The sequence below is a fragment of the Urtica dioica genome, chromosome 4, assembly GCF_054948205.1.
Source record: "Urtica dioica subsp. dioica isolate 48M chromosome 4, U.dioica_male_clone48M_v1_H2, whole genome shotgun sequence".
NCBI lineage: Eukaryota > Viridiplantae > Streptophyta > Magnoliopsida > Rosales > Urticaceae > Urtica > Urtica dioica.
Window position 1 is genome coordinate 20,170,343 of NC_142759.1, and position 24,425 is coordinate 20,194,767.

The following is a 24,425-nucleotide window of genomic DNA, read 5'->3' on the forward strand; positions in this document are numbered from 1 at the left end:
GAGTTGAGCTCGACCCAACTGTGTTATTTGATCGATATTTAATAAAGTACTCCACTTCGATTTACTCTTCTTTTGTGTTCCATTGTTCAGCTTTTCTTTATGCAGTTTGTTGTTTCATGCAGTTTGGCGTTTGGTTCAGGCAAATCTCATGTCCCTCATGTTGCTTCTCCTTATACAGAGAACATCTTTCATCTTTGAATGTTAGGGTGCGACGTGGTCTCGCAGACACCTTTTTACTGGTTGCATTGGATATGCGCCAGCTGTCTCTGTTCCGGATCAGAGGACATTCTCTTTGCTTGTCTCTTATATAAGAGAATGTTTCTCTCCTGTGTAGGGTTGCATATTTTACTACGCCGAAAACCTAAGACAAAGAAAAATGTGTGTCTTTTGTCATCTAGTGTTGGGGTCTTTCCGGCGAGAACAAACTTAGCTATGGTGTGTTGCTGGTGGTTGATATTCATTGAAACACTGAGATTGTGTGAGAGTGAAAAGTGAGCGGAGCTCAAATCTAAAGGGAGTCTAGATTAGAAACTCTCTAGAATAGTTTGGAGTTAGGGATAAGTGGAAGGTTATCATCCATTTTGTATTCCGTCATTGTACTCATACTATTGTCTAGTGAAGTTACTCTTTTCACCGGGATTCATATCCCCCAAGAGTAGGCAGTTTGGCCGAACTGGGTTACCATTCTTGTGTGTTATTTTTCTTGTTGTCTTTACAGTTGTTCTTACTTCTCCTAATAACATCTAACAAGACAACTTAAACAGTAGATTTGGTCTTTAACATTTCATATATAACGAATTCTCGAGATTCACATAAATATAAATAAAACGATACACTAAATATAATTTATAATCTCGTGGTTGTTGAGGAACCGATTCCGACATCAATACATATTTCTCGTCATAAGTAACTACAACATTTGACAAAATCATGTTAAATCAAGGATAAAAATATCGCGAGAGTGATACTACTTTCTTCGCCATATCTCACCGAAATCAATATGTACGTAAAACATCAACATAATAACGTTTCATTGTAAAAAGTCTCGAGAAGGGCTATAAACAAATTATAAATTTAAAATCATATTCTCAAGAAGCACACGGTGTTGATCTTAACAATCAACATTAAACAATATATGAATAGCGGTGCCTCAAAGAATCGCAAGCTCTCAAACACTGTCGCCCAAGTGCGCAAAATGACACTCTTAGATCTATATATATTTTTGTGTACTTGAAATCATCTTCTCATGAGGCACACGGTATATTGATCTTTAACAATTGACTGTATGTGAATGTCGAGTACTTCAAAGAATCACAAAAACGTTTAAATTACATTTACACTCGCACGTGAAATGACAATCTTTACATCATATATATATAAACATTCAAACTCATCTTCTGAATAAGCATGTGGTATTGATCTTCAGCAATTAATTGTATATAAATATCAAGTACTTCAAAGAATTGTAAACACCTTCAAATTACATTTGCACTTGCTCGCGAGAACGCGGAATAACACTCTTTAGATTACATATATGTAAGTATTAATTCAAAATTATATGATCAAGAAGCACACGGTATTGATTTTCAACAATTATACATAAATATCAAGTGCCTCAAAGAATCATAAACCTTCAAATTACATATGCACTCGCGCACGAGAACGCAAAATGACACTCGTTAGACTACATATGTTTTAGCATTTCATACATTCTATATAAAAAGTCTCTCGTATCCTTGATATATATTCTATGCACGACTCTATGTCACAAAATATCTCAATTATTGTCTTCTAGTAAAAATATATATGATATAGATATATAATGATAGAACCAAAATCAAGGGTATCTAAGAACTGTTTTTTCAAGCGGGAGAACATGAAAAAGTTACATAATTTTCAAATTACATGAAAACAATCAAAATAAATTCACAATTAAATAATTTTGGGATAAAAACGAATAAAAATTGTTGTTACAATGACAACTTTTAGAAGTTCCGGTGACAAGTTCTGTTTGATAATAATCACATATTATTATAAACACTCTATGAGTATATAATTTGACCCATGTATAAAATGCTCTGTGAATGGACAAATCACGATTACAAAATTAACAGTCTAACTCCGACAATCTGTCATCTCGGTGGTTCGGAGTCTTGCCACTACAACAAATAGAGTCTTTACCGACGATTTTTTTTCGTCGGTAATAACACCTTAATCGTCACTAAATATATTTAGCGACGATTTTTATCGTTGCTAAATGTCCGTGCCTAAATATATTTAGCGACGAAATAGTCGTTGCTAAATATTTAGCGACGACATTAGCGACGATAATGTCGTCTCGAAATGTATAAACGAAAACATTTTTTAATTTTGTGGAATATATTTAGTGACGATTTAGTCGTCGCTAATTCGCGCGGGAAAATTTTCCGCGCGAATTAACAACGGAATATTCGTCGCTAATAAATTCACTCATTACTAGAATTAGCGACGACTTTGTCGTCGGTAATTATTAATTTTTTTTTTCGTTTATGAAATTCTATAATGAAAAATCAAATAAAAATCAAATTATATTATTGAAATCAACTTATATATAAAATCCAGTTACGATTTCGATAAACGAGAAATATATAAAAATACATGTAAATAATAATCTGCTATACACAAAATATCTAATAAAAGACTAGCTGCGACCTTTGGGTCGTTGTCCTTTTTTTCCTCCGCCTCGACGTGAATTGCTCTGCTGGTGCTGATACTCTGCAAGGCTAGGCGGAATAATGTGCTCATTAGCTGACTGACTCGGACCGCCACGGTGGGAGGTCTGACTACCGTCGGGAGTCGTCTGCTGGCCGCCCGTCGGAGTGTGGACGCCGGTCGTCGGAGTCTGCTGGCTGTGGGTCGAAGGAGCCTGCTGCGAACTCTGCGGAAATTGGGGCATAAACGAGCTCAGGTTGAGGCCGGGCACCTGACTCTGTATTGCCTCGGCGAACGAGGCGAGGGTCGACGTGAACACCTCCTGCGAGATATATCCAGGATGCGAAGTCCCAGCCTCCAAACCGTAGACTTCGGCGATTTCAGCCGCCATCCGCGCTCCATGTGGCACCAAGCGTCCGACGCCGGTCAAGTGATCACTCCGTGAACCCATAATATCGCGGATCGCCTGCTGCTCTAGGACGGCAATATCAACGTTCGCTCCTTGTTGCTCAGCCTCCGCTCGCAATGTGTTGAACCTATCGACCAGTCGATCCTGATATAATTTACTAGTTAGTATATATTAATCGAAAAATAAGACAAAATAAATGTAAACTTACATAACGTGCGGAGGCTTCAGTAGTCAGCCATTCGGACTTGTCGGACTGATGTTGGCGCTTGTAGTTCGCAAACAAGCTCTCGAAAGCGCTTGTCTCGGTGCTCTTCTGCATGTAAACAAAATTTCAAGTGTTAGATAGTTTTAACGATTTGATGTATCATATAAACATAAAACTTACGTTCTTCATGCGGTGGGTCAAGAATCCAATCGTCCCCTGTCGACTCTTCGTCTTCTTCTTCGCGTGATTCGCCTTGTTCTTCGCTTGTATGGCCTGTAACATAAGTAAATGTACACGTAAATAACAAATCGTATAATAAAAGAGTAAACACATATTTAACGTAAATGATTTGATTACCTTAAACTCATCGCTCGTATATCGTTGTATAAGCGTCTCCCATTCGGTGTCGAGCTTAACGGTCCTCGGTTTCATCAACCGCGCCACCTGTACGCTGCTCTTGCAGTCAATGTCGAACCATGACCGCAAGGTATGCCTCCAATCACGAAGACGGGTCTTCGCGTCTCGAATGATGGCCGCATCTCGAATGATTGCCGCATCGACAATCGCCTTCTTCTTCCCGGTCGTGTCACCATCGACTCGAATGTCGTACTTGTCTCGAATCGCTTCTCGGATCTCGGCCTCCGCCGGCCCCACATTCGCATGCGTCCACCTTGGGACTGTAGGCGAGATCTTGTCTCGGACGACCAACCCAAGCGTGTTCGCGAACGTCGCGAGATCCGGATCCATCTCTCGCTCTGACTGCAAGAAAGACTGAAACTCCTCGTTATAAATAACGACTTCCTTCACCCCGGGGCGCCGTGCACGCTCAGATCGAATCCCGAGCGTCGGCCCACGCACGGCCAGGTCGATCTCCTGGTCTTCTTCTTCGCCGCCATCGCGTACGGGCGTCGACTCGCAATAATTCGGGAGACGCGCTAAGTAGTCATCCCCGCCTCCGCTGCCTCCAGCTCCTGTAGCCGTAGCCATCTGAAATTCAAAACAAACTATAATGCATTCGTAATAATTTAAATATGTTAATTTAGTAGATACAAATGAAGCTCGTGCCTTATGTTCCAGTCCGCTAGAGTCAACCGTGCCTTATCTGTGTCTTTCGTCTTCCCCTCGATGTTCAACAATGTACCCAGAAGATTGTCGCATACATTCTTTTCTATATGCATTACATCGAGGTTATGCTTTAACTTAAGACTCGACCAATACGGCAACTCGAAGAAAATACTTTTCTTTGTCCAATTCAGCTCACTCGCATCGCGCTTTCGTTTCTTCACGCCGAAGTCAGGGTGCTTCCCCAGGGTTGCATCTCCCACTAATCGTAATTGTCGAAGTATGTCGTTCGCTGATTTTCTCACTGGTGGTGGTCGTTTCTCATTTCGTACCTTGTACAGTTTGCTCTTCCTCATCTGGTGTAACAACGACAAGAATTGACGATGATCGCAGTAAACAATCTTGTTTCGAGCCTTGAAAGACGGTGTGTCGTTGTTACACGTCGGACAAGCAAGGTACCCTTGACCACTCCATCCCGACACACTGCTTCTCGCTGGAAAATCATTCACCATCCATAGAAGTACGGAAAACAACCTGAATAGCTCACCGGTCGAACCATCTCTCAACACAACACCGGTTTCCCACAATTCATTCAGCTCATCAATCAGCGGTTGTAAGAAAACGTCCATGTCTTTTCCCGGCGCACTACGACCTGGTATAAGCAATGTTAACATCAAGTACGATGTTTTCATGCACAACCACGGTGGTAAGTTGTACGCAGTCAAGACTACTGGCCACATACTGTATGATAAACTCATGTCACCAAATGGGTTGAAACCATCGGCAGCAAGTCCAAGCCGGACGTTCCTCGGTTCTGCCGCAAACATGGGATATTTTCGGTCGAGCTCCTTCCATGTTGCTCCGTCAGCAGGATGTTGCAGTACACCATCCTCTTTAATGCGTTCATTCTCGTGCTACTGCATCTCTAGAGCTGTGTGCCGAATCACGTACAATCGCTTAAGTCGATCTTTCAGTGGAAAGTAACGCAACACCTTATGCGCTACTTTTTTTCCCCGTCTTTCTTCAGCCACCGGCTCTCATTACACAATGGACACTCGTCTAGATTGGCGTTGTCCTTCCAAAACAACGCGTAATCGTGTTTGCAGACGTGAATCGACTCGTAACCCATACCAAATCGACGCAATTTCGCATTTGCTTCATAGTGTGACTCTGGAATCGTGTTGCCGATCGGATGAGACTTTTTCAGTACTTGTAGAAGTTGATCAAACGACTTATTCGTCCACTTGTTCATCACTTTCAAATGCATCAACGTGACAACAAAGGAGAGTGATGAATAGTCCGTACAACCCGGCCATAATTTTGTGTTCAGGTCGCTGAAAAGGTCATCGAACTGTCCACTCTGGTATTCTGCATTCGGGTTAATACTGTCATCGTCACCGTCTACGTCGTTGCGATCTAAGATATCGTGTACAACATCAAACATCCCACCTCCTCTTCCGTAATGCGTCTGATACTGCATTACGTCATCTTCTTCCTCCCAGTGAAAGATCCACCTCGTGTAATTCCTCTTAAATCCTCTGATAAAGAGATGATTCTCTATATCAGGAATTTTTTGCATCAACACGTTGTCACACCTCTTGCATGGACACTTAACTCTTCCTTCGATGTTTACGTGTTGTCGGGCCATTGCCATGAATGCCAGCCGCAAACTCAACGCTTAGACGTTGGTCCTCGATTATCCAATTCTTATTTGGATAACTCATTTTACCTAAAGTTTCAAAATTTAAAAATTTAGTATTTTTCAGATTTTATTTTATAATTTCACGATCCTACCGAAATTTCGACAGAACCTCCCCTATAAACTTAACAACCCGGCATCAAACCTTTAACTTTAAAACCTGCATAGAAACATCCTAAAACTAACAATAAATCGAACCTCAGTGGTTCTATTACTAAAATACATAATCCATAACCAACTTTAACAAAATTAATTATAATTCTAATTTTTATTCATTTTTACATAATTTTACCAAATCAATTTTAATTACGAATCCTAACAAAATTCTATTTCATAATTAATCTCTAATCCTAATTTACATATATTTATATTTATACATGTAAATATTTATATCTCTAATATTTATATATCTAATCCTAAATTATATATATATATATAATTATATCTCTAATTTACATAAATATTTATACCTAATTTAAATATTTATACCTAATATAAATATATTAACTAATTTAAATATTTAAATATTTATACATAATAATATATATATACATATATATATATACATACCGTGTAGGGGTCGGGGAACGGCATTGGCGGCGGAACGGCGTCGGCGGCGGGCAGGGAACCTGGATCGGAGGAGAGAGAGAACAGTGAGGAGAGAGAGAGAGAAGTGAGGAGAGAGAGAAGTGAGGCAAGACTAACCGGAGAGGGAGGTCGGCGACACACGGCGATTCAGGAGGGAGATCGAGATTCGGATTCGGGGAAAAAAAATTAGGGCGCGTTTGTGAAATGAAATGGGGGAACTGCGATCTGGTATTTAAAGACATTTAGCGACGATTATTTCGTCGCTAATTGTTTAAATGTCGTCGCTAAATGAACTTACCTTTTACCAGGGATTTAGCGACGATATTCTCGTCGCTAATTGGTTTCATAAATATTTAGCGACGATTATTTCGTCGCTAATTCTTTTTGACTTAATACAATTGGAGGAATTTTTTCCTCTTCAAAATTCGTCAAAATACGAAAATAATTAGCGACGATATTGTCGTCGCTAATTGGTTTCATAAATCTTTAGCGACGATAATTCCGTCGCTAATTCTTTTTTTGATTTAATAGTATCGGCGGGATTTTTCCCTCTTTAAAATTCGTCAAAATTCGAACATAATTAGCGACGATATTCCCGTCGCTAAATGAAATGATAACAATATAGCGACGATAGTATCGTCGCTAAATAGTTTCCCGCGAACTTAGCGACGACAAAGAATAATTAGCGACGATATTGTCGTCGCTAAATGTCTTTGCCGCCAAACTTTGGAATTTTAACACCAAATTTTCATACTATTTTAGCGACGACCTAATCGTCGCTAATAGTATGATTAGCGACGACATATTAGCGACGATTTAATCGTCGCTAATAGTTTCGTAGCTAAATGTCATATTTCTTGTAGTGTGCAGCGCCGGCTACGTAATTAGGTACGATCATTAGCGATATTCTCTCACTTTTGCCTAGATTTGATAGCTTGAGTTTTGTTTTTCGCCCCGTGGTTGTAATAAAGCCGCTCATATGTTCTTGTTGGCTATGCTTTAAATTTTGATTCGGGTGCCCGGTGGTTGGAATCGCCCCGCCCTTGTGTTGTTCGAGAGGCCGTGAACTACCTCCGTGGTATTAGTCCTTGATTTAATCACGGTATTCCTCCGCCACTAAGTGAGAGTTTATAATATATCTTTCCCGTGGTACCGCCCACGGTTAAAAAAAAAAAAACTCCGACAATCTAGTAAACAACATGGTCAAAGACTCGTCTATATATACACTCGTAGTACTTAAGATGACTTGTTGATCCGAACTTAGAACACGCGACATGTTCAAGGTTTGAAAATGAAGGTATAACAATGCTTTTACAATACGCGTCTTTACATTTAATTTATGGTAATATAGCTAAATAGCCTCCCTTATTTAGACAGATTTGGATTTGGCCAACATTCTGTTAATTTCGGGTTAATAGCCAGCCCAATTTATTTACATATATAAAAATACCAAAATAGTCTCCCAACTGTTCCCGCCCATTAATCTCACGAAAATTAAAATCATTAAAAGCAATATTTGCCGTAATTAAACCACAGATACACGCAATCTTCTTCTCCTTCTTATCCTTCTTCTCTTCTGCGCTCGAACCAAACATCGTCTTCTTCTCCTTCTTCTCTTCTGCGCGCGGCCACTAGCACCAGCCCAACCCGAGCTTCTCTTCTTCGCGCGCGCCATCCCGCTGAGACCGAGCGCCATCGTCTTCTTCTCATTCTTCTCTTCTGCGCGCAGCCACCAGCACCAGCCCGAGCCCGAGCTTCTCTTCCTCGCGCGCGCCATCCCGCAGAGACCGAGCGCCGCCGTCTTCTTCTCCTTCTTCTCTGCTGCGCGGGGCCACCAGCACCAGTCTCTTCGTCCTTTAACGTGTACTCGATGTTCTCGCTCCGAACGTCCTCGCGATACCTCTCCTCCATCGATTCGGAGAAATAAAAGATTGGAAAAAATGGATGAACGCTCTTGGTTTTAGATCCAATAAGAAAGAATACAAAAGGAAAGTTTTTTTTTGGTTGTGTATTTGAGTTGTAAATAAGAGTCATGTAAATTATAAATTGTAAATTGATTCATTTATATGTAAATTGATGTCATGTTAAAGATACAGGTTCATTTACAATCTGCAGAAAGTCTGTTTTTGCTTCTAACAATCAAATTTGTGAGAAAAATACACGCTATTTACTGGAATCCTGTTAATAGACAGTAAATACAAAATTTATTTACAGTTTATTTGTTGTAATGTATAAACTTTTGTAACCGCTCGACTTGTGAATTTGAATAAAATGGACGAGTTTTAATTCAAATTCTTGTTGCATATGAGACGTCCTTAAATTTTAAATATCTTGGAATATGATAATATTTAAGGTCGATGAAATTTCGGAATGAGAATATTCGAGTAATCCAATATTATTATTCGAAACATACTCGGAGATTTAAAAATCTCAAGAGTAAAAATAAATTCCGGAATCCCTTAAATATATTCAAGATAACGGGAAATAATGACAATTTTCTCGGTTATTTTTCAAGATTATTTTTAATTAATTAAGGACAGAATTGTGATAGTTTATTTTGAAAGGACTTATATGCAATATTTTGAAGGACGAAAGTGAAAGAAAAAGAGAAGCTGGGGTTGATTTGAGAGAGTTGTGGCAGGATGGGATTGGTCCACGTATGTACGCGTGGCAATGAATGAGGGTGCCACATGGCCACTTCCTCCTCAAATCCTTGCCACCTCATCCTTCTCTCTCTCTTCTCTATCTTCTTCTTCTTCCTTGCGTTTCTCGGCCGAAACCCACACACGAGCAAACCAGGAAAAACGAAAAAAAAAGAAGGGAAAAAAACTCTCGGCCGCTCCTCTGCTCGTCACCGAGCCATCATCACCGCCACCACCTTCAACTCTTCATCTTCTTCTTTCTTCCTCTCCTTCGCGCGCCATCACCCAGCACCGAGCTCCACCGCGCGCTCCGGCCCGAGGAAGCACAGCACCGCCGAGCCCCGACGTCGCCACCGCCACCTCCCACTCGTCTCTCTCTCTCTCGCCTTCGCGCGTCACCGATCGCTGAGCCATCGCGCGCGCTCCGGGTCGAAGAAGAACGACGCCGCCGAGGACCGCCGTGACCGCCGCCGAGGAAGTAGACGCCGGGAACACACAATCGAGCGACGAGGACACCGAATTCGTGAGAATTTCGGTAAGAACAAGCTAAACCCAATTGATTTTTCTGAGAAATTAGGGTTTGAAATTCTGAATTGGGGATTTCTGAATCCAAGTTGATTTCGGTTAAATTGATTGGTTTTTATCGTTCATTGAACTCGATTGACGTTGTTTGTAACCTGAATTTGAAGTTTTGATTCGGATTTTTCCTAATTTATCCGAAAATGATGAACTAGGGTTTGAATTGGGGGTTTTTGATTTCGGGTTCGATTTCGGTGCAATTGCTCGGTTTGTAATGTTGTCTGAGCTTGATCGTTGTTGTTGTTGTGGTTTACGATCAGAACTATTGAGGCTTTATTGGACTGTGATTTTCTTTTCTAGCCGTGTGCTCTAAAATTTGAGATTTGGATTTGAATTTCCTTGGTTTGGTATGGATTTGGCCGAAAATGTGATGAGCTAGGGTTTGATTTCGGGTTTTGAGTTATGTGATATCGGAATTTGGTTTTAAGATGTTAACTCGTCGTTGGGTTCCAGGTTTGATTTACAGACATTGACGGACGAACGGGAACCAGACGAGTCGAGAGCGTTGAGATTAGCCTCTGAAGATCTCAAGTTGATAGAGTTATCGAAATAAAGCTCGATTAACTCGTGAGTTTTAAATCGCTTACAGCGTTTAAATACTCTTATATATGTACTTTCAGTATTTAAATAAATAATTTAGAATTATTTATTTAATGATGTTTATGAATTTAATTTAATTATTCGTTTGGAATTCTCGGTTATTTTTAATTTCGGATTATTTAATTTATTTAAGACTCGTGATTACTCGTTGAACATTATCTCGTATCACTCTCGATATGGGATACGCGAGTCTTGAATAAACCTCCGAAAAACCGGGGAATAATAAATTAAATTCTCGAATTCCGAACCGACTCTAATCCCGACAACGAACCCTACTCTCTTTAAGTAAACTCGAATCCAATAACTAATGGATGTTCAACTCCGGATGCTAGTTCTCTCGACGTCTCGACATGTGCTAAGTGTCTCGAAGAACGTGAGAAGCAAGACAACTTCAGGAATCGTCAAGCTTTCTGTTGGACAATTCCGGGTAAGTGTGGAGACATAAGTCAACTACTTACCAAGGGTATAATCCTGCTTGATTGTGCATTTGCTTACTAGTAAACAAGAGTAGGTAAAAGCCTAAAAATGAATAAACTCGAAAGTTTAGGCTTCGGCCACTCTTGCTTGAAAACTTAGCTCGGGTTCGCCCGTTAGGTTCAAACGCTAACTTGAACCAGCCTTGTTTGCTTTGTGTGTGGTTAGACTTCTCTTCTAACTCTAGGAAGTAGGTTAGAATCGAGAGGACGGAAGAGCGATAAACTCTCAAATTCAATCGAGAGTAGAGAGTTCGAAAGTCACATTTCGAGCTTTCAACTTAAAACACTAAACGAGCTTCAAAAGGGAAACAATAATTTCTTTCGGGGTTTATCCCGTCACGCTCTTCTGTATATAAGTTTAACGTGTACGCTGCTAGCTGCAGTGTACCCAAACTTTAAACTCGTGTCGGTGGTACTCACAAGTCCCTGACTTGTGCTTGGCGGGCCATGTCGGTCCGTGCGCCGAGTACTCGAAGCAATGGGTGATGGTCGCGCATCGCGAGCTCATTGCTTGCTGGAAGACTCACCGGAAGCTGCCTTGAGCACACCGGGGCGTAGTGGGTGATGGTCGCGGTTCGCGAGCTTACTATGCCAGAGACCAGTGGCGCTGACGTCATGATGAAGGAAGTACCACTAGTGGATCCCAGACATGTGTTAAAACTTAGATCAGTTGACGACTGCTGCTCGAAGTTGAAAACTGGTCTCTAGTCGGACCGGAGGTTATAGCAGTGAGGATTGTATGACCTTGCGGGACGGCTAGTATTCTAGGATGCGCGCTCATTAGTCACTTTTAGGTGATAGCTGCATCCTGCATTCTTGTTTGCTTGTTCGCACGTCATATGCTTTGCATTAGCTGCTTTTCTTTCATAGGCTAGACTCCCGCTTGCTGAGTCATTCGACTCATAGTTTTATGTCCCTTGGTAATGTAGATAAGGGCAAGGCGGCAATGTAGACGACCGAGAAGGAAACTGAGACGGAACGCGTATCTCTTGACCTACGGGCTATGGGTTCTGGCTCGGGAAGTAGACCTCTATATGTATAATGTTTTGAATAATATCGACTCTTCCTTAAATAATATCCCGTGTATGTATGTAAAGTCGGGAGCTTTTATGTACATATATATGTATGTATAAGGGTCGATATACGACTTCTAGTTCTAAAAGAAAAACGAAAAATTTCCCGAGATTTCCGATAACCACTTTTGTTGTAAACGTTTCCGCACTTTTAATAATATCGTATTTCGTATATTATATGTTTTGTAAATTATGTATTTACTTTAAATGTTTTATTTACATTATATTATTCATATATGATATGCTCCCGCTACGTGATGTTGGTTCCGTCGAGTCGCGGCTTGCGGGCGAGGTGACGACGCTCGCGGGTCGTGACATTTGTATTGTAAATAAGCTGACAAATCAATTAACATCAGATAACGTGAAACTTATGCGAACAGAGATCCTTACCAGATTCAATGAGCGAAAATGAAGAATAATTTTTCAGATGAATGAAAATAAAGATAATAAATGCTAATTATATTGAAATATGGTGTATATATTATTCTGCTACAAAAATAGAAACAAATTTTCTATTTCCAACCACTTAAATTTCGAATACACACGTCCAACAAATCAGGAAATGCAATAACTGCTTTCCAAAACAGTTTATTCCGAATATAAAAAACCGATATTAAATAATGAGCCAACACACGTCCAAATAACTACTTACCATTTCGGTTTATTTCAAATTTTAAAAAAAACTGTCTCTAATATAATGAAGGCGAATTAATAAGGGCAAATGAGTAAAAAAAAATTCAGTTTCTATTATGCCACGTAAGCGTATTGGCTATTAACGAATAATTAACTAAATGTTGGCTAAAACACAATTGCCAACGTTTGTAAGGCTTATATGGCCAATTTTTTGTTTAATTTATGTGTATTAACAGTGTGAAAAATCTTCAGTTCCAATACTCAGATCGAATATATGATATAATAAGCAACAAAAAACGGGGGAAAAAAAACGAAGTAACAACAATATGTTAATTATAATACATATTCAGTGAAGCACGGAATCATGGAGCAAATCTGCCACGTGAAGATCATGAACTTATCTAGTAAAAATATTGTTGTCATTTTATATGAATACTTTTGCACTAGTTGGAGAGGCGTACAAACTAAGTCATATCCTTATGAACTCTAAGCGCCAATCAAAAGCTGATCATATATCAATCTTATCCCACAAAAATATCGATCGACGTCATACACATTACATATATAATTGTTAAATGTTTGCGCGTATAAAGCTAGGCTGTGAAATATATATATATATATATATATATATATATATATATATATATATATATATATATATCGATATTTACGTACTCTTCTATAAGCTTTTGGAAACGGAAACTAAAATTCTTGAAGCATATTATACAACTTTCACAGAGAACTCTTCATTTTCCAGGTTTGCAACTTCATGAGTTTTATTGCTAATATAAGATTGTTCTATCATTTCTAGTTTCGTCATACTTTGAAAACATTGTGGGAGATACGACAAATATATCGTACTTTTATTGTGTTGGAGCATCTGCTTTGTTTTTTTTCCAAAGAAAGAGCATCTGCTTTGTTAAATGTTGGCTTGGATACACTGGCTATATATTTTCTCATTATTATGATTAGATGTTCTACATAGATATAGTTTTATTACTACTTCAAAAAAAAAAAAAAAAAAAAAAAAATCATCCACGACCACGGTAAGAAAAAGACCCACGTTAGATAATCGGAGAAATGTAAATGCCTCATAAGGAAATCAGAATTCGCATTTCATTTTCACTTTTAATTTTGACATGTTAAAAAAATTATTTTGATTATTTATCTGATTTTTGTGTAGGGTTCGTTAATTTTATTCTATTTTATGTTTCAATTATTTTATTACTGTCTTTCTCTACTTCGGTGGTTACTCTTTGAATGTGAAACGAAATAAAATACTTAACCACAAATTACTCTTTAAATATTATACTTTGTGGCATTTTTTTTTATTAAAGTATAATATTTATTATTACTTCCCTAAAAAGTATTAATTTTTTTTGAAATTTTTTTTTCTCCGTAGGTTTTTAATTTTTTTTACCCTACTTATTTAACACAATTTTATAATTGAGTACCAATACTGTTAGCTTATTTAAATTTCATCCTCGAACTTTGTTATGGAAGCACAATTATTGAAATTATGCTCGATTTCTAGTACACTATGGACAAAATTATATATAAAATAGTACAAGAATGAAGTATAAAAAATCAAGGATGAAACCAGGAATGGAGCTAGTTAAGGCTCAAATTTACATTTTTTTACTCAAATTTAATTGTTTATCTTATTTTTACTTAGAAAATTTACAAATTAGCCCCCCTAAAAAAAGTTTCACTTTAGTCCCCTTTAGTTTGGAGCCTAAACCATAATTTTTTTTTTTTTTTTAAATTTATGAATTAGATAAATACGATTCTTCAGGTTGAAATAATTTTTAAGAAAAACTCGGGGATTAGGGTGCCTTGAACTTCTAGTGAATAAACGCAAATATTTTTAAGTCTAGTACACAAATTTCCAACTTATTCCGAAGAACACTCGCTTCATTTGTTTTTAAAGATCACTACCTCTTTTCGTTGTTAAAACTATTATTTTCCACATGCAAAAGACACATTCAGTTACTGGAAAAAGAAAAAGAAAAAAGACACTTGGTTCTTTATTTTTGTTGTTATTATTCTGCATTCTCTTCATGTCTCCCTCTTCTTATTCTTTATATTTTTCTCAATTATTTACTTTTTAGTATTATTATTGAGTGGGTAATTTTGTATACATAGAAAAAACGGTTATTTTTCAAAATTACGAGTATTTTTCTCTTTGAGAGAGAGAGAGTATTTTCCTTACTAATCATCGTATTTTAAACTTTTGGGAACATAAATGAAATAAGTGGGCCTTTATATTGCAATGTCCCGTGGGCCAGAAAGGGGGCTCCACTTTGATATTGTATCTCAAAACTTTCCAAACGATATGACTAGGAAAGATGATAACTAAAACATAGTCCATATTTGTTTTCACACGTATGGTACGTGGATCTATTAGGCACACACATTTTCTTATGGGCAAAGCAAGTCCAGAATATAAACTAAACCAAAGTCCACATCTATTCGATAAAATAAAAAGTCCACATCTAAGTATACCAGAAGTGTTAAAATTGGTAATGGTGGTCATGTGGTATGTAAGCCAAGTAATATCTGTTTTGGCTCGTTCTTAGTCTTATGTTTTGGTATATTTTCTTTTCTTCCCCTTATGTGTATTCATACAACGCACCAAAAATTACTAGTGGAAACTCATACGCACAGATGTCTGTGTGTGTGTGTGTTTGGTCCGATCAAAATCACTCATTAAGTAAGAGCAGCTACTTCTTCTCTTGTTAACGATTTTTCTAAAAAGTATGGGCGTACTTTTTAAAGGAAAAATAAGAAGTGTTTAATAACTTCAAAAAGTTAAAATTCCATTTAAGAAGAACAACGACGTTGTAGTCAAAGTCGCAAAATCAAACTTTGGAGGACAGTTCATTTCGAAAGAATTTCGTAAGTATTAAGAAGATAACTCTATTCAACGATAATTATTATGCCAAGATCCTCCAACATAATGGTGCAACGGAAAAGAAGAATATGATGATGATGAGCATGCTCAAAAGCAAGAAACTTCCAAAAGAGTTGTGGGCGGAAACAGTTACATGTACGGTTTATCTATGGAATCGAACATCAAAAAAGGGTGTGTAAAACACAATAAGAAGCTTAAAGTGGAAGGAGGACCGACATGTTCCATCTTTCATGTACCATACGGGAAACATGGCAAACTAGATGACACAAAGTGAGAAGTGCATCTCCATTGGTCACAACACCAACTCAATCCTGATAAAAGGAAGTCAATCATCACTCAAAATGTCTTCTTCAATGAAGAAAGGATAATGAGATTGGTGATCGAATAATGAAAACTATAACTTCTTTCGACATTTTTGAAGAACATGGTCTGGAGCAACCAAGAGACAAGCAATCTACTCGAACGACTTAACAAAACAAAAAGCTTGATAGAAAATATCTTGAGATTGAAAAAGGTACTCAATGGATTGAAACACGCCGAATTCTAAAATGATAGGTACGTCAACTAAATAAACTTCATCAAGTGTTCATATGAGCATGCACTTTATATCAGGAATCAATGCAATGATAAATTGATTGCATGCTTGTATGTAGATGACTTAATCGTCACATGCAGCAATCCAAAACGTGGAATAAATTCAAAAAATAAACAATGAGTAGGAATTCGAGATGACAAGACACTGGATTGATCTCGCCATTGAAGTGAAACAAGAAAACAATAGAATCCTAATTATTTTATAAGGTTACAAAAGCTACTTAAAGAGTTGAATTTGTCACAAGAGAAAACGACGAATTTTTTCGTGGACGATGAGACAACAATAACTTTATCGAAGATCCCAATATTCTATAATCGAAGTAACACACACTAAAACTACATTAGCGAGTGTACTATACCAAATACAATGTGCAATTGAAGTACGTGCAAGTAGTTGATATTTTTATCAAACCTCTGAAGAGAGGACTCTAACGAGTTGAGAAATTTGCTTGGACTAGTTAAATCAAGTTTAAGTGGGTGTTTAACTTTTGAGCCTTATTAGAAATTTTAACCCTAGATTTGTATTGCATTTAGTCTATAATTTCTAGAAGCAAATTCTAGAAAAATCTATGAAGTTATTCACTATATAGTATATGGATAGTGTAAAAATTATGGAAAAAGTTCTAAAGAATCATATAATATTGGCAAAATCCTAAAACTGCACAAATAAAGACAAAAAAATCGTAACCACTAGTAGCCTTCTCTTTCATATTTTTTTAAGCATATCATCTGTTCAATCCTTCCCACTCATAATTTATATAAATGTTATATAAATTAGTTTGTCTGCATGCAGTGAAGGAAATCAGCTGTACTTTTTAACGTGTGGCATTGGCTCATGCACGAAATCTCTCACACGCACACACACAGTCACGACTATTAGTACTAATCCACACATCCATTCTCTTCTCTAAAAAAAAAAAAAGAAAAAAAAAAGCCCATTAACCAAGTCACGAGGGTCCGAGAGACTAAAAAAGGCAATTCACAGACAGAGGAAATACTTGTTGGAGAAGAAAAAGAAACAAGAATGGAAAGCGGAGATTTGGGAGTGGTTGAATCGGCGCCGACGACGATCACCATCAAAGGGATTTTGGGGCTGTTGATTGAGAGCGTCGATTGCGATAACGAGAAAAGGTTGATTTCTCTGGGAATCGGCGACCCAACTGTGTATTCGTGCTTTCACGCGCCTTCAGTCGCCGAAGTCTCTGTTTTGGACTCTCTTCAGTCCCACAAATTCAATGGCTATGCCCCAACTGTCGGCCTTCCTCAAACCAGAAGGTATTGATTTTTTTTTTTTTTTTTTTTTTTGTCTCTTAACTGGGTCTCTAATCTTCCTCGTTTTTATCGATTTCTCTCTCTCTTTTTTTTTTTAATTGATAAAACAATAAGAGGCAGGTTTGAATTTCAAATCAAAGTCACGCACGCGTGAAAGACATTTTTGATTGAATAGACCCAATGTTGTTTTCAGCATTTGTTTTTCATAAGTAAGAGAATACGATTTAGTTTTGTTACATTTTATCTCAAAACATCAATTTTAACATATTTCTGTTCGGCAGGGGGCCGGCCTTAAGCAAAACTTGAATATAAGGATTACATTTATAAAGAAATGAGTCAATATTTACATGTCCTATAAAATTATAAGTCTTTGATATTATGAAAAGAGGCCCTTTTCTGTTTTTAACTAAAATTGAATTAGCATATTGCAATTCTAAGATGATTAAAAAAAAAAAATGTCGAATGTAGGGCGGTGGCGGAGTACTTGTCGCGGGATATGCCGTACGAGGTGACGGGGGAGGACGTGTTCATAACGTCGGGATGCACGCAGGCGATCGACGTGGCGCTGTCGATGGTGGGGCGGGCGGGGGCCAACGTCCTTCTTCCGAGGCCCGGCTTCCCGATCTACGAGCTCTGCGCTGCCTTTAGACACCTCGAGGTTCGCCATTTCGACCTGCTCCCCAACAAAGGCTGGGAAGTCAACCTCGCCGCCGTCGAGCGACTCGCCGACCGCAACACCGTCGCCATGGTCATCATCAACCCCGGAAACCCCTGCGGCAATGTCTACTCTTATCACCACCTCAACAAGGTTTGCCTTTTTCTATTCTCTCACTTTCGGCATTATGACTAGGGATTGAAAATTTCGTCGTACAAAACAGAATAAGTAAACTCGGTACATATTTTCTTGTTCTCGTTACTCTTCTTCGCATTTTCTTGCATTCCAAGAAATGAATTTTTTTTTTTTTTTTTTTTTTAGTCTGCCATGTTTGATTAGAAATTAATGATGCTAAACTGATGTGATTAGGATTCAAGTGAAATGATATAAAGGGGATGAAACTGACAACGTATAAGTCTTACTTTCCCTTTTCTTGCGCTCCAGAAATGACCATTTCTTTTTATTAGATTGCGGAGACTGCGAAGAAGCTCGGTATTCCGATAATTGCGGACGAGGTTTATGGGCACCTGGCTTTCGGGCGAAACCCGTTTGTGCCGATGGGCGTGTTTGGAGAGACTGTCCCGGTTCTCACTCTCGGCTCTTTGTCAAAGCGATGGATCGTGCCAGGCTGGCGCCTCGGCTGGCTCGTCACCACCGACCCCTCCGGAATGTTCAAACAACCCAAGGTCGGGATCGGTCACTTTCTTCATCAACAAGTCATTTCCATTAATGCTAATCAAATAGTTTTTTTTTCCTTCTTCAGACAATCGAGCGCATCAAGAAGTATTTCGACATCTTGGGAGGCCCTGCGACTTTCATTCAGGTTTCGCCTCTCACTCTCTCTCTCTCTCTGCTTACTTTATCAATTTTGTTGATTATTTTGAATTCAGGTTAATTTTGGTTTATTATATTAGGCGGCGGTTCCTCGGATTCTAGGGGAAACGGAAGAGGTGTTCTTCAGAAGAACAAACTACATTCTGAAGCAGAGCTCCGATCTCTGCTGCGATCTGATCGACGAAATCGCTTGCATCGAATATCCACACAGGCCTCAAGGATCAATGGCTCTCATGGTATGACTAAACAAACAAGAAAACATGCCAGTTTTTCGAATTACCATTTTTTTTCGATCATCCTATAATTTTTTGTTTTCGTAAAATTGCAGCTGAAATTGAATCTGGCGCTGCTCGAAGACATCAGCGACGATATCGATTTCTGCTTCAAACTGGCTAAAGAGGAATCTGTCATCATTCTTCCGGGTAACAAAAACTGAGTTATTTTTTAATTAATTTATTTATTTAAGCCTTTGTTAAGCATCTTAAACTAACATTAAATAAATTGAATGTGACAGGTACGGCGGTTGGGATGAAAAATTGGCTGAGAATAACGTTTGCTGTCGATTCATCGTCCCTCGAAGAGGCGTTAAAGAGGACTAAATCTTTCTGTCAAAGACATTCCAAACCACTCTCTAACAAATAACGTCATAAATTTGTTTAATACTAAATCATTTCAGACCACAGATAAATAATATATGTTACTGATATGTCAATTACATGACCTTATTTTGCAACACAGTTGCTGTATTTTTTTTTACTTTTCAATAAGAGTTGCACGAAATTAAGACCTTAGTTATTCAATCAGTGTCCTATTATTGGTTTATTAATCAGTACTCCATCAAATAAAAGTACGTGTAAATAAGTCAATCTCTACTTTTTTATTCATTTTAGGTGTACGTTAAATTTTCTCCTTGAGTTGATTTCATTGCGTGAAATTTTGAATGATGTTCTTGTTGAGCTTTCCTTTCAAGCCTTTATAGCGTAATAACACGTAGATGAAAAATGACACGCAGTTGAAAAATAACAAAAAGAAAAAAAACGAATAAAAAAATTTATAAAGTACAGGCCTGTAGGCTCATTTGGATGTATGCTATTTGAAATCAAATGTTTGTTTACATATTTCGTTTTGGTTTTAGCATTTTGTTTCGAATTCCAATACATTCTCAGCACAATTTTTTTTTAATTATATAAAGCTTCGTTTTAAAAAAGAGTGATTATTCACATCACGGTATGAGCCATTAACAACAACAAACAAATATATAAAAAAAAAAAGGAAAACTGCAAACCAGGTAACCTCAGATCCTGGTTTCTCTTGTACCAAAAATTCATTGCTTGCCTAAGAGCACTCTCTAAGACAATGGAAAACTGCAAACCAGGTAACCCCAGATCCTCATTTTTCATAATACATTCCAAATAACTCATTTTATTTCTATTTCTTTTTGGGAAGATGGTATGAATGTTGGAAATGGCAGTGATGAGTTTGAAGTTCAAGTATTGAAATCATCGTCTGAGGTTTGATCATCTCAAAAACCCAAAAAAATATGTCTTCACTAACATTCATTGTTCTAATACATTTGTGTAAATTTTTACATTTCTTCATTTTTCGGCCACGCACACAGTTGCTTGCAAAACTGCAAGAGAAATGCAGGTCAGACAAAAAACAGCCTTACCCAGCAATGTATTCGAGCATTTTCGGGGGAATCGTCCTCGATCCGGCCATGATGCTCATCCCCATCGATGACCATATGGTCCACCGCGGTCACGGCGTGTTCGACACCGCTGTCCTTCTCAACGGGTAATTAAACACAGCAAAAATATCCGACGTATGTTTTAAGATTTCGCAATTGTATGATGACAATAAAATAGTAGAATACAAAATATCAAGAACACATAGATATACGTGGAAAAAACCCAATATGTCATAAAACATGGGGAATATTTTGAAAATTGTAATGTTTACCTTAATTTTTTTTTTTTTTATCAATTCTTTATAGAATAAAAGACACGTTTGCCCCCTGAATTATGGCGTCGACAAGAATACACTCCTCCTACTTTAAAAACTAAATATTTTCCCCTTAATCTTTGTTTTGATTTCAGTTTAATCCTTCCGTCTAAAATTTTGTCAAATCGTCAGTTAAATAAGCACATGACTCTCACGTGATAGGCAAAATTAAGGCTTTATGTATAATATGCATCTAATATGAGAGAAAAAAAATTATATTAAAAAATTATTTCTCAAAACTAAAAAAAAAAATTACAATTAAAACATGAAACATTTTACTGCATATCTCTCTCTCTCTCTCTCTCTCTCTCTCTCTCTATATCCATGGCGAACGAACTGAACCAAAAAATGTGCCTCTTCTATTAGCTCCGAAATCTCAGTCCAAAAAAAACCCAAACAACGAGTCAAAATTACATGAGGAATCGGCAATGGCGATGCCGAGAAAAAGCCCCTTCGGTCTCAGAGGCCCTCCTCGTCGTCGCACGCCAAGGAGAAAAGCGATTTGAGGTGATATGATTTGGGTAAAAAAAAATTTAAAAAAATATGGGTTTCAAATTCCATTTATTTCTGGGAGTTGTGTGTGCGTCGATCTTGGCCAAAAATGACGTTGACAATCTTGAGGATGCCGTGAACGAGTTGATTCCGACGGAGGAGGAGGTGATTGGGTTTCAGATTAACGGTGTGTTTGTTCACGTCCCCAACCACCTGTAAAAACCTCGACAAGCTCCAACAAGAGAAAGCTCGGAGCTTTCTTAGATCGACGAGTTGAAGAAGCTCCTTGTATATATACCGAATTCAACAACTCCATCAATCTCGAGGTGGACTAGAATAAATCGAGTTTTCATTTACTTTTCTCTTCTGTTATCTTTTTTGCTTCTCAACTGGAAAATTTCATGTCATTTTGATATGTGTTTTGTGTATTTGAGTTTGTTTTGGGATATTGAAATAAATGGCTCTGTTAAGCTCTTTTTTTTATTTTTTTTTCTTTCCATTTATCAGCTTTAGTGTTTAGGATCTTTGAAGGAAGAAGAAAAAGATCATAAGACAGAGTTCATATTCTATTTTCATGTATTGTTGATAATAAAATTGAAAAAGAAGAGTTCAGTAAAAATCGCAGGAAAAAAAAGAAACATAAAAGAGCAATGTAACGAAGATAAAGAAAAGAGAGAGAGAGAGAGAGTGATTTTTTTAATTTTTTACTTGTTAATTTTAATACTTTAAAATGAATAAAACAAAAGGATATTAAAGACATTTACGAAATTTTCTTTTTTTAATTGTCATGTGATAAAACTGTGTCAATTTAACATACGTTTGGATTCAAAATAGACAGAAGGACCATGATGCTATAAAAATTGATATTAGGGGGCAAATAAGTCGATTTTATAGTACGAGGAGTGTATTCTCATGACCGCCTTAATTCAGGGGGTAAATATGTCTTTTATCCTTCTTTATATTATTAGTATAAAATTGTATAATTTTTTATATATGCCCCCCCCTAATTTTTCTTTCAAATTTGCCCCTGACTACAATTCATGGTGCCGCCACTGGCCATAACCGTGTCCATTGATCAAAACCATACGGATCACCATAATTACTATGTCTTCTTTTTAAAAGATACATCTATGAGCTCGATAGACATCTTGACCGCTTCCTGAATTCGGCTTCGAAAGCGAAGATCTCATCTCCGTTTTCCCGCTCGACTCTCCGGAGCATACTCGTCCAGCTAGCGGCGGCTGCCCTAGACTGCAAGACCGGATCACTGAGATACTGGCTAAGCTCGGGTCCCGGGGACTTCTTGCTTTCCCCTACAGGTAATCTTGGGAAAAACCGTTAACTATTATAAACCGTTAAAAGTTTAACCAGTTAACCGTGATTTTTTTAGAACAGTTAACTAATTAAACATTAGTTATAACTTTTCTTTGTTGGTGGTTGATTTACCATGAAATAAACACTTAAATCAATGATCGCTTAATTAACCGGTTTAAATGTCCACCTCTACTTTCAGGATGTCCGGGACCCGCCTTATATGCGGTGGTCATAGCCAGTGAAATCTTCCAACACAAGGAAGGCGTTAGAGTAGTGACCGCCAGAGTGGCAATGAAGCCGCCGCAATTCGCGACCATGAAGAACGTGAATTATCTCCCCAACGTTCTGACGCAGATGGAGGCCGAGGAGAAAAGGGCGTTCGGTTCAGTCTGGGTCGACGAGGAGGGATTCATGGCCGAGGGTCCAAACGTGAACCTTGCATTCGTAACCCGCGAGAGCGAGCTCATCGTGCCTCGGTTTGACAAGATATTACCCGGGTGCACGGTCAGAAGACTAGTCGAGCTGGCTCCGAAGCTGGTCGAAGCAGGGCGACTCAGTGGCGTCAGGGTCGGGAACATCACCATCGAAGAAGCGAGAGACGCGGCCGAGATGATGTACGTTGGAAGCACGTTGCCGGTGTTGCCCATCGTTCAGTGGGACGATAAGCCTATTGGAGATGGTAATTCTCCCAAACAATCATGTACCTTGCTGCACAAGTTATTGAGTTTTTCCTTTTGATGTTTACAGGTAAAGTGGGAGAGTTGACAATGGAGTTATCAGATCTTGTTTGGGGTGACATGGTGGCTGGTCCTGAATCACACAGGACTCTCGTTCCCTACCGCAAGAAGAACTGACCAACACAGAGCTTGCCACAAAAATAAAATCACTTGCCTTGTTCTACAAGGCACATCTTATCATTATTTTGCTTGGTGTTGTTTATTTCTGGCAAACTAAGCAAAGCTCTGTTTTCTTCCTTTCATGAGTTTGGAAAATGACTAATTGCTATCTCTCGAATACCTTTTTGTTTTTCTTTTTATTTTCTTTTATCTTTTTTGCTTTTAATTTTTACTATTAGTATTACCTACATAATTACTGCTGTGATTAATAAAACTTGCAATTTTATGAGAATTTCTTTGAGAAATGAGGGTAGATGAAACTTTCATAAAGTTAGCAATCTTAAAGAGATGAGAGTCTATCCCTTGATAACTGTTAGCAATGCATTTTCATAAAGTTCAAGATTCCAAATATTGATTGACAAGATAATATATAATTTTTTTTTTCCTCAAATGATATAGTTTTTCTAGATCTAGAACTCACCGGAAAAACTAGGTAATTTCTCAAGTCTTGTTTGTGTTTTTTATTTTATATTTTATTTTATTATTAGTATTCATCTATGCTTTGTTTCTCTAGTCTTGTTTTGATGGCATTATTTTCTCTTTTAATCATACTATATACTTTTAAATTAAAGTCTACTCGTCATACAATTGACCCACATCAATTTATTTTAAGCATTTTTTAGCCAAAAAAATAACAGCATTATAATTTTAGGATATAGCTTTTAAAAAAAATTAATATAATACCAACTTTGTTTGATATTTCAAAGGATACATAAATTGTTATATGATTTAATTTAATTCTCTGCTTAAAATATATATGAATGAAACCAATAAGCTAAGTAAACAAAATTAAATA

The 24,425-nt window shown here is 37.8% G+C and overlaps 2 protein-coding genes and 1 long non-coding RNA gene across 4 annotated transcripts; all 3 read left to right on the top strand.

Moving 5' to 3' along the window:
* The first annotated feature begins 9,752 nt into the window (after nt 1-9,752).
* LOC149401094 (uncharacterized) lies at nt 9,753-12,183 on the top strand. Its single transcript, XR_016296795.1, has 3 exons — nt 9,753-9,831; nt 10,329-10,442; nt 11,881-12,183. It is a non-coding gene; the product is annotated as an uncharacterized LOC149401094 (long non-coding RNA).
* A 1,071-nt stretch (nt 12,184-13,254) lies between these two features.
* Nucleotides 13,255-19,726, top strand: TAT7 (Tyrosine transaminase family protein). Of its 2 annotated transcripts, none has more exons than XM_089613327.1 (8): nt 13,255-13,414; nt 16,959-17,440; nt 17,906-18,245; nt 18,560-18,778; nt 18,856-18,915; nt 19,007-19,162; nt 19,255-19,348; nt 19,441-19,726. In XM_089613327.1, the coding sequence occupies exons 2-8, from the start codon at nt 17,190-17,192 to the stop codon at nt 19,566-19,568; spliced, it is 1,248 nt and encodes a 415-aa protein (XP_089469453.1). In that variant the 5' UTR covers nt 13,255-13,414; nt 16,959-17,189; the 3' UTR covers nt 19,569-19,726. The 2 variants fall into 2 exon arrangements, with proteins under 2 accessions (XP_089469453.1, XP_089469454.1); XM_089613328.1 differs by having other exon boundaries at nt 13,322-13,414; nt 16,944-17,440.
* Nucleotides 19,727-19,887: 161 nt separating this feature from the next.
* On the top strand, nt 19,888-23,763 carry LOC149401096 (D-amino-acid transaminase, chloroplastic-like). The gene is made up of 6 exons (XM_089613329.1): nt 19,888-20,301; nt 20,373-20,437; nt 20,545-20,720; nt 22,542-22,738; nt 22,933-23,412; nt 23,481-23,763. The coding sequence occupies exons 1-6, from the start codon at nt 20,283-20,285 to the stop codon at nt 23,585-23,587; spliced, it is 1,044 nt and encodes a 347-aa protein (XP_089469455.1). The 5' UTR covers nt 19,888-20,282; the 3' UTR covers nt 23,588-23,763.
* The last annotated feature ends 662 nt before the right edge of the window (nt 23,764-24,425 follow it).